This window comes from Mugil cephalus, chromosome 1, assembly GCF_022458985.1.
Source record: "Mugil cephalus isolate CIBA_MC_2020 chromosome 1, CIBA_Mcephalus_1.1, whole genome shotgun sequence".
Taxonomy (NCBI): Eukaryota; Metazoa; Chordata; class Actinopteri; order Mugiliformes; family Mugilidae; genus Mugil; species Mugil cephalus.
Window position 1 is genome coordinate 25812235 of NC_061770.1, and position 13425 is coordinate 25825659.

Genomic DNA, 13425 nt, shown 5'->3' on the forward strand with positions numbered 1-13425 from the left:
TAGGTGACACAGATATCACCCCATGAGGAATATACGCCCACGGCACTTAATTTAGAATCACCAATTAGCCTAACGAGCATGTCTTTGGAGGAGGGAGGAAGCCAGGGAACATGCTAACTCTGCACGGAAAGAAAGGACCCAGTCAGCGTAGGGATTCAAACCCAGAACCTTCCTGGTGTGAGGCATCAGAACAACCACTGTGTTGCCCTCCACGGACAATTAAAACATATATGGCATAGCTGCTTATATAAACTTTATTTTATTGTAGTTTTTGTTCCTTAAAAAAGTCTTGTACTTGCACATCATGCGACTCACTTGTGCCTTATACTGAGTCCTGGGGACAAAATTAAGTTTTATGAATCAGAATCTAAGTATTTTATTTTAATTCACACATAGAGAATTTTCTACATCCATTCACAAAAATGACCAAAAACATTATTTTTTATGAAGGAATGTAGAAGATTGTGCAGGCATTGGTGTAGGGTGCATGGATGGATCTGGACCAACAGGGGGCGCCATCAGAATCGACCCTGCTTCCTCTCTCTCTTTTATTTTGAAAGCGCACTGTCGTCACAGCGGACGTATCTCTATACGTCCCGATGTCGTAGGAGCCGCTCAGCCGTATGTTGAGAGCAGCAATGTCGGAGGAGGTTGGGAAGGCGCTGCGGTCGGTGGTGGAGCGTGTGAACCAGGCGGCGTCGCGGCGGCCTCAGGTAAAACCGCAGCACGGGGAGGTCTGCTCCGGGAGGGGGGGAGGCTCCGCAGACCCGGGAGGTGGGGGGGGGCAGAAACAAAGTGCTGCCGACTGGGCACGACTCGTTATGTAAGGCTGCTACCAAACACCTCAACCTTTGGATGGGGGGACAGTCCGGGGGGCTGCTGCTGCTGGTGGCAGCACTTTCATAACAGCGTGCGCGGCGCGGGGCGCACACGCGTCGTGCTCCGTCTGCACGCACGAGAGATTTGAGATGTTTGCAGATGCACGAGAGTCTCAGGACCCTCGTCTCTCTCCCCCTCCCTTCACACCTCAGCTGGTGTCTGTGTGCAGATTCCATTTTGATGAGAGCGTGTTCCCTCCATCCTCCACATGGCTCGAGCGCATCCACCCACACCTGTGCGCGCGCCGTAGTATCACCTGGTTTATTACGGTCTTCCTCACATGACGGCGCGTGCATCTCCTTGCTCGGTGGCAGTTGTCATCGCGGTGTGAAGGGGAAGGAGTGTGGGTGGATTTCAGCTCTCATCCTTTATGTTGTGTTGCATTTTTTCACCTACACGAAACAGAATTTCCTCCTGTTTGCAGGAAAAAAAAACCATAACCAAAGTGAACTGAACGCTTTTAAAAGACAAGATTCAGAGATAGTGATGATAAATATCACAGATCTCCTTTCTGATCTGATACTGAGTGAAAATCAGGCTGATATCGGTGATACCGCTGTAAATACATCCTGATGTGTCTGTGAAACCTGAAAGAAAAAAGTCAGATTAATTCATTTATTTGGCCTCAGTGTGATCATATGATTAGACCTGTGCATGCTGCACCTCCTCCTCCTCCTCCTCCTCCTCCTGATAACCCAGCTGCTCTCCGTCCTCCCTCAGACGCTACCCGCCGTGCCTCCTCGCCTCGTGGCCGTGAGCAAGACAAAACCCCCGGAGATGGTGGTGGAGGCCTACAGACAAGGGCAGCGCAACTTTGGGGAGAATTATGTGAGTGTGAATCGCTGAACGCTGCACAAACACAAACACACAAACACAAACACACACACACACACAGACAGAGGCTGACTCCTCTTTGCTTTGTGTTTATTTCATGTTGCAGGTTAATGAACTCGTGGACAAAGCTTCAGATCCTCTGGTAGGTTCTTTACCTGAAGACACTGGGATTTATTTCACGTCACGTTTATGTTTTTAAGTGTCTTTTTTTTTTTTTTTGTGCAGATTTTAGAATCGTGTCCGGAAATTAAATGGCATTTCATCGGCCACCTACAGAAGAACAACGTCAACAAACTCCTGGGTGAGTGACGGTAGCCAAGTATCAGCTGATTGATACCAGCTGATTGATACCAGCCGATTGATACCAGCTGATGAACCTCTCCTCCCCTTCTCCCTCCTCCTCCCCTCCTCCTGCCTCCTCTCCTTGTCTCTCCTCTCCTCTCCTCCTCCTCCCCTCCTCTCCTCTCCTCTCCTCTCGTCTCGTCTCCTCTTGTCTCCTCCTCTCCCCTCCTCCTCTCCTCTCCTCCTCGTCTCCTCCTCTCCTCTCCCCTCCTCCTCTCCTCTCCTCCCTCTCCCTCCTCCTCTCTCCCTTCTCCTCCTCTCCTCTCCTGTCCTCTCCTCTCCTCTCCCTCCTCTCCTCCCCTCCTCCCTCTCTCCCTCCCTCCTCTCCTCCCTCCCTCTCCTCTCCTCCTCTCCTCTCCTCTCCTCATCCTCTCCTCTCCTCTCCTCTCCTCTCCTCCTCTCCTCCCTCCTCCCTCTCCCCTCCCTCCTCTCTCCTCCTCTCCTCCTCCTCGTCTCCTCCTCTCGTCTCCTCTCCTCTCCTCTCGTCTCCTCTCCTCTTGTCTCCTCCTCTCCTCCTCCTCTCGTCTCCTCCTCTCGTCTCCCCTCCTCCTCTCCTCTCCTCCTCGTCTCCTCCTCCTCCTCTCCTCTCCTCTTGTCTCCTCCTCTCGTCTCCTCCTCTCCTCTCCTCCTCCTCCTCCTCCTCGTCTCCTCTCTCCTCCTCTCCTCCTCCTCCTCTCTCCTCCTCCTCCTGTCTCCCCTCCTCTCTCCTCCTCCTCCCCTCCTCCTCTCCTCTTGTCTCCTCCTCTCGTCCTCCTCCTCTCGTCTCCTCTCCTCTCCTCTCCTCTCCTCTCTCTCTCTCCCTCCCTTCCTCCTCCTCTCCTCTCCTCTCTCTCCTCTCTCTCACCTCTCTCCCTCCTCTCCTCCTCCTCTCCCTCTCCTCCTCCTCTCTCCTCTCCTCTCTGCTCTCCTCTCTCCTCTCCTCCCCTTCTCTCCCCTCCTCCTCCTCCCTCTCCTCTCCTCCTCCCTCCTCTCTCCTCCTCCCTCCTCCTCCTCTCCTCCTCTCCTCTCCTGTCCTCTCCTCTCCTCCCCTCTCTCCTCTCTCCACCTTTCTCCTCCTCTCCTCTCCTCTCCTCCTCTCCTCTCTCCTCCTCTCTCTCCTCTTGTCTCCTCCTCTCGTCTCCTCCTCTCGTCTCCTCTCCTCTCCTCTCCTCCTCTCGTCTCCTCTCCTCTCTCCTCTCCTCTCGTCTCCTCCTCCTCGTCTCCTCCTCGTCTCCTCTGCCTCCTCGTCTCCTCCTCCTCGTCTCCTCCTCTCCTCTCCTCTCCTCTCCTCTCCTCTCCTCTCCTCCTCTCCTCCTCCTCCTCCTCGTCTCCTCCTCCTCCTCCAGGTGTTCCTAACCTGTTCCTGTTGGAAACCGTGGACTCGGCCAAACTTGCCGACAAAGTGAACAGTTCATGGCAGCGAATCAGAGGATCCAGCACCCAGAGGTTAAAGGTCATGGTCCAGATCAACACCAGCGGAGAACAGAGTGAGTGTCGGTTCTACGGTTCTAGGGTTCTAGAGTCCAGGTCTGAGTCCAGGTCTGAGTCCAGGTGTGAACCCTGATCTGGTGTCAGTCCACATGTGGACGTGGTCATGTGACCTCCTTCCTCTGGTTTAGTGTGAACCCACTTTACTGAGTCCTGGTCCCGTTAAAAACCAACGAGGGAACTCATCCATTCATCCACCTCCTTCCTTCCTTCCTTCCTTCCTTCCTTCTTTCCTTCCTTCCTTCCTTCCTTCCTTCCTTCCTTCCTTCCTTCTTTCCTTCCTTCCTTCCTTACATTCTTCATTCCTTCCTTCCTTCCCTTCCTTCCTTCCTTACATCCTCCATTCCTTCCTTCCTTCATTCTTCCCTATGTCCTTCCTTCCTTTCCTATGTCCTTATGTTCTTCATCTTTTCTTCCTTCCTTCCTTCCTTCCTTACATTCTTCATTCCTTCCTCCTTCCCTCCCTTCTTTCTTTCCTATGTCTTTCCTTCCTTTCTTTCCTATGTCTTTCCTTCCTTTCTTTCCTGTCCTTATGTCCTTCATCTTTCATTCCTTCCTTCCTTCCTACCTCCCCATGTCCTTCCTTCCTTCCTTTCCTATGTCCTTCATCTTTCCTTCCTTCCCTCCTTCCCTCTCTTCCTTCTTCCCTGTCCTTCCTTCCTTCCTTCCTTCCTCTTTCTTTCCTTCCTTCCTTCTTACCTCCCTATGTCCATCCTTCCTTCCTTGTCTATGTCCTTATGTCTTTCCTCTTTCCTTCCTTCCTTCCGTCCTTCCTTCCTCCCTCCCTCCTTCCCTCCCTTCCTTCTTCCCTATCTCCTTCCTTCCTTCCTTCCTTCCTACCTCCCCATGTCCTTCCTTCCTTCCTTTCCTATGTCCTTCATCTTTCCTTCCTTCCCTCCTTCCCTCTCTTCCTTCTTCCCTGTCCTTCCTTCCTTCCTCTTTCTTTCCTTCCTTCCTTCTTACCTCCCTATGTCCGTCCTTCCTTCCTTGTCTATGTCCTTATGTCTTTCCTCTTTCCTTCCTTCCGTCCTTCCTTCCTCCCTCCCTCCCTCCCTTCCTTCTTCCCTATGTCCTTCCTTCCTTCCTTCCTTCCTTCCTTCCTTCCTTCCCTTCTTCCTTCCCCTCTACCTCCTATTCTGTCCTTTTCATCCTTGTCTATGCTATGTCTTTCCATCTATTCTTCTCCCTTCCTTCCTCTTTCCTTCTTCTCCCTCAGTCTTCCTTCGTTCTAAGCCTTCCTTCCTTCCTTCCTTCCTTCCTTCCTCTTTCTTTCCTTCTTTCCTTCTTACCTCCCTATGTCTGTCCTTCCTTCCTTGTCTATGTCCTTATGTCTTTCCTCTTTCCTTCCTTCCTTCATCCTTCCTTCCTTCCTCCCTCCCTCCCTCCCTTCCTTCCTTCCTTCCTTCCTTCCTTCCTTCCTTCCTCCCTCCCTAGTTCTGGTCCAGTTGTAGGTACAGATCCATCAGAACCAGCTGATACATTATTCTACTGACCACATGGTGGCGCTGCAGCTGATTTACACTGATCAGATCTCCAGTTCTGTCTGAGGACGAGTTAATGGAGACACGTTTTATCCGCTGACACCAGATAAATGGAGCAGATGAGACCAGGACGTAGAGTTGAGCCTCGTTTTAACGTTTTGTTTAAACGCTGGTTGCAGATAAACACGGCCTCCCGCCCGAGGAGACGGTGAACACGGTGAAGCACATCGTGTCTCGATGCTCCGCCCTGCACTTCTTAGGCCTCATGACCATCGGACGCTACGGCTACGACCTCACGCTGGGACCCAACCCGGACTTTCAGGTACCAGACTCCACCACCACACGTTGCCCCCCGGCTGCAGCCAGAGGCTCCGGGATGAATAACCAACTCTGTCCTGGATGGTCCTAGATGCTGCTGAGCCGGAGGCAGGAGGTGTGCGACAGCCTGAAGATGCCGGTGGAGGAGGTGGAGCTCAGCATGGGCATGTCCACCGACTTTGAACACGCGGTGAGAATCAGTCATTATGTGAATTTATTTATTTATTATTATTGAGTGAGACAAGGAAAGACACATTTAAAATTCACTGGTGTTTCAGTCTAAAACACTGTTGTCAAACATACGGCTCGGGGGCCAAAAGAGGCCCAACGCAGGCTCTAATCTGGCCGATGGTGGGATGAATTTATAAAGTGTGATTAAATGTAAACACCTTTATAATGTTGTTCTTGGCACTAAAACAAAGGGAAACATTTAAAAATGTGGCTCCTGGTCCAGAACATTTAAATCTAAGGTTCATAATCCTGTGTTTGTGTTTCGAGTTTGGTTCGTTAGATGTTTAGTTAGTTCAACAATTTACTGTAACTTCAACGTTGGGTCGTGGCTCATTCGCTGATGTCACTTCCTCCTGAGGCCACGCCCCCTTCACTGGTATAAAACACAGTGTCAGTAAATACAGAGACACCAGGAAAATATCTGATTATCAGATCAAATTAAGGACAAATGGACTCAAAAATGATCCATATGAACTAGTGTCGGTTTGTTTCAGTTTCAGTTATGATAGATGAAGCTAAATAAAAGATGCTAACGCTAAGAGCTTCACTGAGAAGTAACGTTAATATTATCTGACACTAAATGAACCACAACACCAGGTTTGTGAGTCTGGATTCCAGTTGTTTCTTCTAATGCAGTGATGCATTTACTTCTAGTTTGAGTTTCTCTTTCTCTACTTTCAGGACTCGATGTTTTGAGTCTTTTTTTTTTTTTGCAAAAATGTAGAAAACTGCACAAACGTTAAAGCTCATCCAGTCTGATTTGTGTGTTTTTTTTATTCTTTCCCGTGTGTCTAAGATCGAGGTGGGCTCCACCAACGTGCGCGTGGGCAGCATCATATTCGGGAACAGGGAGTATCCCAACAGCGCCACCAACACCCCGGTACCGAGTCCGGCTCCGAGTCCGGCTCCGAGCCCGGAGAAAACCTCCAAGACGGTGTCGGAGGAAGCCGCCAAGAAGATGCAGCACCTCACGGTGTAACGCAAAGAGGAGGAGCCGCTCCCGACTTCTTCTTCTTCATCTTCTTCTTCTTCTTCATCTCTAAACCTTTTAAGAAAATAAAAATGAATAAAAAAAACTCTTCAGAATGAACGGAGAGGCGAAGCCGGCGTAGGATTGCAGGAGTCCTACATAATTTAAAAAGTGTATTTGCCTAAATCTCTTCAGTTGTGTGTGTGTGTGTGTGTGTGCGCCCTTTATGAAGTGGCATCCGGAGCTATAGACGAACCTTTTTTAAGTCTTAACAGGTCTTACTAACCTTCTAGTGCTCTGACTTCCTCCTCACGCTGGAAATTTATTAGCAGAGATTATCACAGGAGAGAGAAACGGAAAAGAGAGACGTAGAGTTATTGGTCCGATAACAGGAAGTTGTGCGGATCAGTTTTGTTGTGATGTTTTCTACCTTTCCAACACAACGACGGTGAGTGAGGATTTCCACACGGTGCGATTGTTCGTTGTACAGTTGAAGCAAAGACTTGATTTAATAAATCGTTTAATCCCTTTATAATGACACATAGTGTTTGATATTGTTTTTTGTGAAAAAATGTGTCAGATCTTTATTCTTGATATTAACGAAGCCCATGAGTGAACCTGAGGGGGGGGGTTTACGGAGGGGAGGGGTTGTGTTGTTGTTGGAGATGAGAGTAAAGCTATGCAAAGTGGTGATTTTTTTTAATTTAATTTAATTTTTATTTTAACACATCAGCTGTTGTCGTGGGTCGTTTCCTGTCTCAACGTGATTTAAAAAATAACTAAATAAACCTCCAGGTTTGTTGAGTTTGTGTCTAAACGTGTGCTACGTTTCATTCATTGTTTGGTTTGGACGCCAAAGCCAAGCAATAAATTTTACCGTTTCAAAAATATCCGACATTTTCTTGTGTGTTTCTTCTTCACAGAAAAACAAAAAAACAAGTGGTTTGGGTTCGGTATCTTTATTAAGCACAAGGAGGTCACATCCAAACCACGGTAAAAAGGAATTATCATTTAAAAAGATAACTTAGCGTCTGATCTGGACTCAAACCCGAACTTAAAACCTCTTTAATATTTCCCACATGAATGAATTAAAAACAATGTTCAGCACAGACACATGGATCCAGGACCAAACACCGGCCTGCAATAATAAAACTGCTCAATAAATAAGTTCAGACGGAACAAACACACCTGGAGAGAGACTTTTTCTGTCATTCACTCCGTGTAAAAGTTGTTAGAAAAGAGAAAAGTTAACGAGCTGCAGCTTATTTACAGCAGTGATTCTCAACCGCGGAGCCGCAGACCCCTAGTGGCCAGAGGTGGAACTGCAAGAAAATAAAATCCTTTAAAAAAGATTTATAGAAATAGGTTTATTTTACTTAAATGTGACTGTGACTTTCTCTAATTACATCTGTTTCATTACAAGTGTAATTTGAAGAGATCTTGCTCCCAGGCTACCGCACCATTCATTTCTTAATAATGCTCTTATTGTGAAATGTCTGCAGGACGTTGTTCAGGTTAGCGCTTGAAATTAAGCTAATTCTTGACCTACCCTGAGGATGAGGGAGGGTCCCTCAAGGTAGATCAAAAATATGCAGAGGGTCCAGGACCCTCAAAAAGGTTGAGAACCACTGATTTACAACACAGAGTCCAGTTGTTATTATCACAAACTGGATGTACAGACATATCTGGTGAGCTGAGAACTACAGTTTTCCTACATTTCAGCATCAAAATGACTCGATACATCAGCAGTTTCACACTTAAAGTCCTGAAAGTCGACAACGAGAACCCGATCAAACATGGGAAAAGTTAAATATTATACTTTTGCGCATTTGTTTGTAAAGCAAAGTGAGACAATATTACATATCTGAGAGGTGCGAGTTAATTTCAAGGGGCAAATCTTCTCGTTTTCTACTTTCAGGACTTTTATGAAATTAACATTTTTGTAAAATAAGACATTTTTAACATCCTGAGACTTGAGCTTTTGTTTGATGTACAATTTTAACTTCTGGGACCAAAGGGGGAAAAAAACAAACAAACTAAGAAGCAAATTTGAACAGGAAGTAGTAGTTTTTGACAAAATACAATGTCCTCATATGTGGACACTGGGATTATTTCATTATTTTTAAGTCACCAATGTAAAACAAAATATAAAAATGATTTTTTTTTATACCTGAACATGACTGTGTCTCAACATCCTCAAATGAACATTTGCTCATTTGTGACATTGTAGCTCGTTTCTTTTTTTTTTTTTATGAATACTTTTAAATAATTTCTTAATGCTGACTCAAAGTTTGCACAGTGCTGCATGATCTGGCCTCTGGACTCCGGGTGTGAGCGCTGATCTGATTTCTAGAGTCCAGGTTAGTGTCACAGAGTGTGTTGCCATGGGAACTGACCCAGAGTTGCGCCGCACTGGCTTTGTGAAACCGAAAAAGCGGACTTTCCCCCATCTCTGGGTTGAGTAACTCGGGGTTTTCCCCTTAGACCTGCTTTCAGTCTGAAACGGAGCCCAGATCTCTATAAATTAATTAATTAATTAATTAATTAAGACCAGATTTGATGAAGACGAAGACGATTTACCCTCCTGAGACCCAGTGTCCTCATATGGGGACGTTCATTTTTGGGTTTTATTGCAGCTTATTCTGCTTCATTTAAATCGTCCTCATGAGTGGACGCGTTAGTCTGCCATCTAGTGGTAGCAAAGGTAAAAACTTCTTTATTTATGCTAACGTTACTGACGTTTCTAGTTTGATGTGACAAACTGAACAAATTGTCACATCAAATTTTTTGCTAATTAGCGAATACTCGTTTGAGGAAATGCAATTCTGTCTTTGCTCAGCCATGTTCAGATATTAAAATTTCATATTTTGACTTCTTATATATAAATAATGAAGTAATACCAGTGTCCACATATGAGGACTTCGCTTTTTTCAAACACTACTACTTCCTGTTCAAAGATGATGTTTGGTTTTTACACGCGTTAGGTCCGACTGATCCCAAATACCTCGGAGAAATTAAAAAAAGCAGACGAAATAAAAGCTCAGGTCTCAGGAGGTTAAAGTTGGACAAGTGAGATCAGATGTTAATGAAAATTTGATATATTTTAGCTTTTTTTTTTTTTTTTTTTGGTGCTATTAATCATTGATTAACAATTCAGGATTATTTCAGGACCATTTCCTATTAACCTCGTGTTACGGGTCCTTACGCTGCTCACAGATTCCAAACATGAGGGTTAATGTCGATGCTACAATTTACAAAGCCTGAAAAAATAAAACTGTGCAAACAAAATAAAAACAAGAATGAATGATTTACTTGTAACAGCTTTAACATTCTCATGCTTCGGTCGTTCACGAAAAGAAAACACAACAACAAGAACAACAGGAACGTGGAAAAAACCTGCAGAAAGCAAACGGGATGAGTCGGTGGATCTGTGGATGTGTTTGTACCATTTGTGGCTGAAAGTTGCTGGATGTTGTCTGAGGCTGAGGCTGAGTCTCCTCGTGTTTTGTGTCGTCTCCATCAAACCAGTTTCTTGGCCTCGAAGAAGCTCTTCAGGTGCTTCATCTGCCAGACGCCGGTGACGATGAGGATGAGCGTCTGAGCGATGGACCACCAGAGGACGCGCTGGTTCGTGCTCTCGCTCGTCATGCGGAAACGCTCCTCGCGATACTGCAGAGAACAACACGCGGTCATATAACGGCTTCAGCTTAACACTTAACGTTTCTTCTATTTCTTTTTTGCTTTAAACTGACCCTCTGGTAGTTTTGCTCCTTCTGAATCTGTTCCACTTGGTCCAGAAGTTGTCGGACTCTCAGCTGCAGCTCGGTCAGTTTGTCCTTCGCCGCGATTTCAGGATAGTTGTTGGTATGTTCCCCGACCTGAATGTCCAGATGCACCCTCTGAAAAACAGAGAAACAAACTCGATGTTAGAAAAGTAAATAAGCACCTTCACCTCATAACATCCACTTATATCCATTTGATCCATAATGATAAGGAAATACCAGTGGGATACCAAGGAATAAGGGAGAGCTTAATATGGAATGTAAAATCATAACGATAATGTATATTTATAAATAGCACCAGGTAAAATTCAAAGTATAAAATTCACAGTCAGACACAAAGGCAGAAGCAGAGTTTCACTGTTTGATCTTATCTGCCTCCATCTCTCCAACAAACATTAAAAAAGGACAAATATTACAAAATTTCCTTGTGGATCCCCTGATTGTGTATCTGATTTTTTCTCCAACTTGATGTGGTGCATCATGCTGTATGTTGTAGGTGTTGGGTCTTTCCATTATTTCAGTAGTATTAGTCTCTTAGCAGAGAGGGAAGTCCACCTGGGCTACACCTACTAGTCAGTCCTTTCCCAAAACTCTTCCAGAGAACGTCTCTGACTGACTCCAGAAAGCACATAAACAAAAGTACTAAAAGTAAAAGTACTGGACATCTTATAGAACTGAAAAAAAAAAAAAAAATTGTTGCACTGTACAACTTGTGTTCTGCAATGACAATAAAGACTTGTTCTTGTGTTTTAACCATTATCAATTACTTTTAGCTAGAAGTGAAAACCATTTATTCACCTTCCACTTACTTAACATTGCAGCTTTTTCCATGTCTATCGAATAATTAAAGTAATTATTGCAATTTATTTCTAAATTAGTAATAGATTAATTAGAATAGAAAAAGCTTTATTTGTCACACAGTGCGGAGGTTACAGCTTATAACAGCATCAATAGGGGCAGAAAAGTAACAGGAATAAAGAGTGGACTGTGTAAAAGAGGAATAATAAGATAAAAAAATATAATAGAATAAACAATATAAAAGTATTGGCAGGTATATATGTATATATATATGAATTATGAATTATTTTTTTGCATGTGTAAAGACATCTCTCTTGGCTTCTGCAGAAGTACCTACTATTGCAACATTACTTCCTGTTCACAGATGATGCTTGGTTTTTTATGTGTTAGGTCCCAGACATTAAAAATACAGACCAAAGAAAAGCTCGGGTCTCAGGAGGTTAAAATGTCTTGTGTGGAAATGTTACTTGCACAAAAGTCCTGAAAGTAGATAAAGAGAAGATTTGGCCTTGAAATTAACGTGCACCTCTCAGATATGTAACTAAATTTCCTTTACAAATAATGGACAACTATAATATTCCACTTTCACGTGTTTGATCGGGTTCTTTATGTTGATTTTCAGTGTGAAACTCTGCTGATGTTTTGAGTCATTTTTATGTAGAAACACAGAAAATTCTAAAGGGCAGCACTGTGAACGTAACCTGGGTGGAGAAAAAAATTCAATTTATATTTAACTATTAACAAAACAGTAAATACTCGATTTTACATGTATCAATATTGAGATTTAGAAAGTATTTATACATTAGGGAACAACTGTGTGAAACATTTAAATTAAAACCATGTGGGTGTTGAGGTGGATTCGTTCGTACCAGTTTTCCTCCTGCAAACAGAGCCATCTTGGTGGAGTTGGAGTGCAAACAGATCTGATGTTCTCCAGGAGTGTGGGAGGTAAACGTGAAACGTCCGTCTGACCCGTACTGACGAGACAGGATGATCTGGCAGAGTTATGAGAAAACAAATCATCAGAATCCACTTAAATGTTCCGTACGTCGTCGTGTTTTACAGCGCCACCTCCCAGCGTGTTCACCTTTGTGTCTGGATCCTTGATCTCAACGTGCATCCCGAGGCCGGGGGTGGACGGGAGGAAGGAGCTGGTCTGTTTGTCCCACAGCTGAGTCCTGTACTTTCCTGTCAGACAGACAACACCAACACGTGATACACTGTGAGACTGTAAACCTTCAGCAACAACAACACAGCATTATGATAACAATTACTATAACACTGTTAGAAAACAGTAATTATATTATAATATTATCATAGCAGTTGGATTATCAAATGTAATGATGATGATCTTTTTCAGATTTATCTAAACCTCCTTTAAGCAACAAACAAATTCTCAAATTATGTGTTTATCTTGAAAAGGGACATTTATTTTCCACAGTAATCAATAAATAACTGATTTTATTTAAATCAATTATTTAGATGAAGCACCATCATTCGTCGTCTTCTATTTCCTGTTAAGTGAATGTTAATTTTTTATCAGGAACTGTGACAAATGTATCATCGCATTATAGTAGGAATATGAATATATTAAGTGCACTGTGCAACTTACAATTGCAAAACCCTATTTCTGTTAACATTTTTTGAAATAATTTTGTAAATGCGACGTGCAATAAACACAAATTATAGCCTCAAGTTTTAAATATTACCTCTTTACTGAGAGAAAGATGAGAAACCCAAATTACAAATTCCTAAAATATATTCTCGCTGCAGGAAATATCATAAAAACAAACAATTTAACCGCACTTGTGTTCTGTATGCACCAAATGTACAGTTGCATAAATATTTAATATTATTGTGAATGCATTTTAATAATTTTTCAATCGGTCACTGAGAAAATCTATGCATTTATTTGTTAATTGTCTATTTTCAACGCAGCATCTTTTCTGCAACCAGCTGTTAGCGAGCATCGTTAGCTACGTCAAGCTGGTTTAGCCTGCACTCGCTCACCAATAACCATGGTCTCGTCTGGAATTTCTTCAATGAAGCATTTTTTCTCCGTCTCTCCTATGTGGAAATAAAGCGAGTAACAAGGATAAATCCAAGTTATTAGTAAAATAACACCGGCGGCAGGGACGGAGGGCATCATGAAGACTGTTTCGCTTTAGCTCAACAGCTACGGAAGCCGTGACGCTGCACCGGCTGACGTCATCTTCCCATGCGGAAGTAGGAAGGGGGGGATTTCCTTGGGGACTGTTCTGTTTTGCCCTGAGTTTTACCACTCAGGGGCGATTTTCATCCGGGAGGAAAGGGCAACTCTCGA

General features: G+C 44.1%; 2 protein-coding genes across 2 annotated transcripts; one reads left to right on the top strand and one right to left on the bottom strand.

Moving 5' to 3' along the window:
* Positions 1–546: 546 nt before the first annotated feature.
* On the top strand, positions 547–7326 carry LOC125022440 (pyridoxal phosphate binding protein). Its single transcript, XM_047609104.1, has 8 exons — positions 547–713; positions 1600–1707; positions 1820–1855; positions 1939–2014; positions 3381–3521; positions 5183–5325; positions 5413–5511; positions 6349–7326. The coding sequence occupies exons 1-8, from the start codon at positions 624–626 to the stop codon at positions 6529–6531; spliced, it is 876 nt and encodes a 291-aa protein (XP_047465060.1). The 5' UTR covers positions 547–623; the 3' UTR covers positions 6532–7326.
* Positions 7327–7465: 139 nt separating this feature from the next.
* Positions 7466–13308, bottom strand: tmed4 (transmembrane p24 trafficking protein 4). The gene is made up of 5 exons (XM_047609116.1): positions 13113–13308; positions 12190–12290; positions 11972–12097; positions 10275–10421; positions 7466–10191 (listed from the first exon to the last, which is right to left on the bottom strand). The coding sequence occupies exons 1-5, from the start codon at positions 13249–13251 to the stop codon at positions 10042–10044; spliced, it is 663 nt and encodes a 220-aa protein (XP_047465072.1). The 5' UTR covers positions 13252–13308; the 3' UTR covers positions 7466–10041.
* Between the last annotated feature and the right edge of the window lie 117 nt (positions 13309–13425).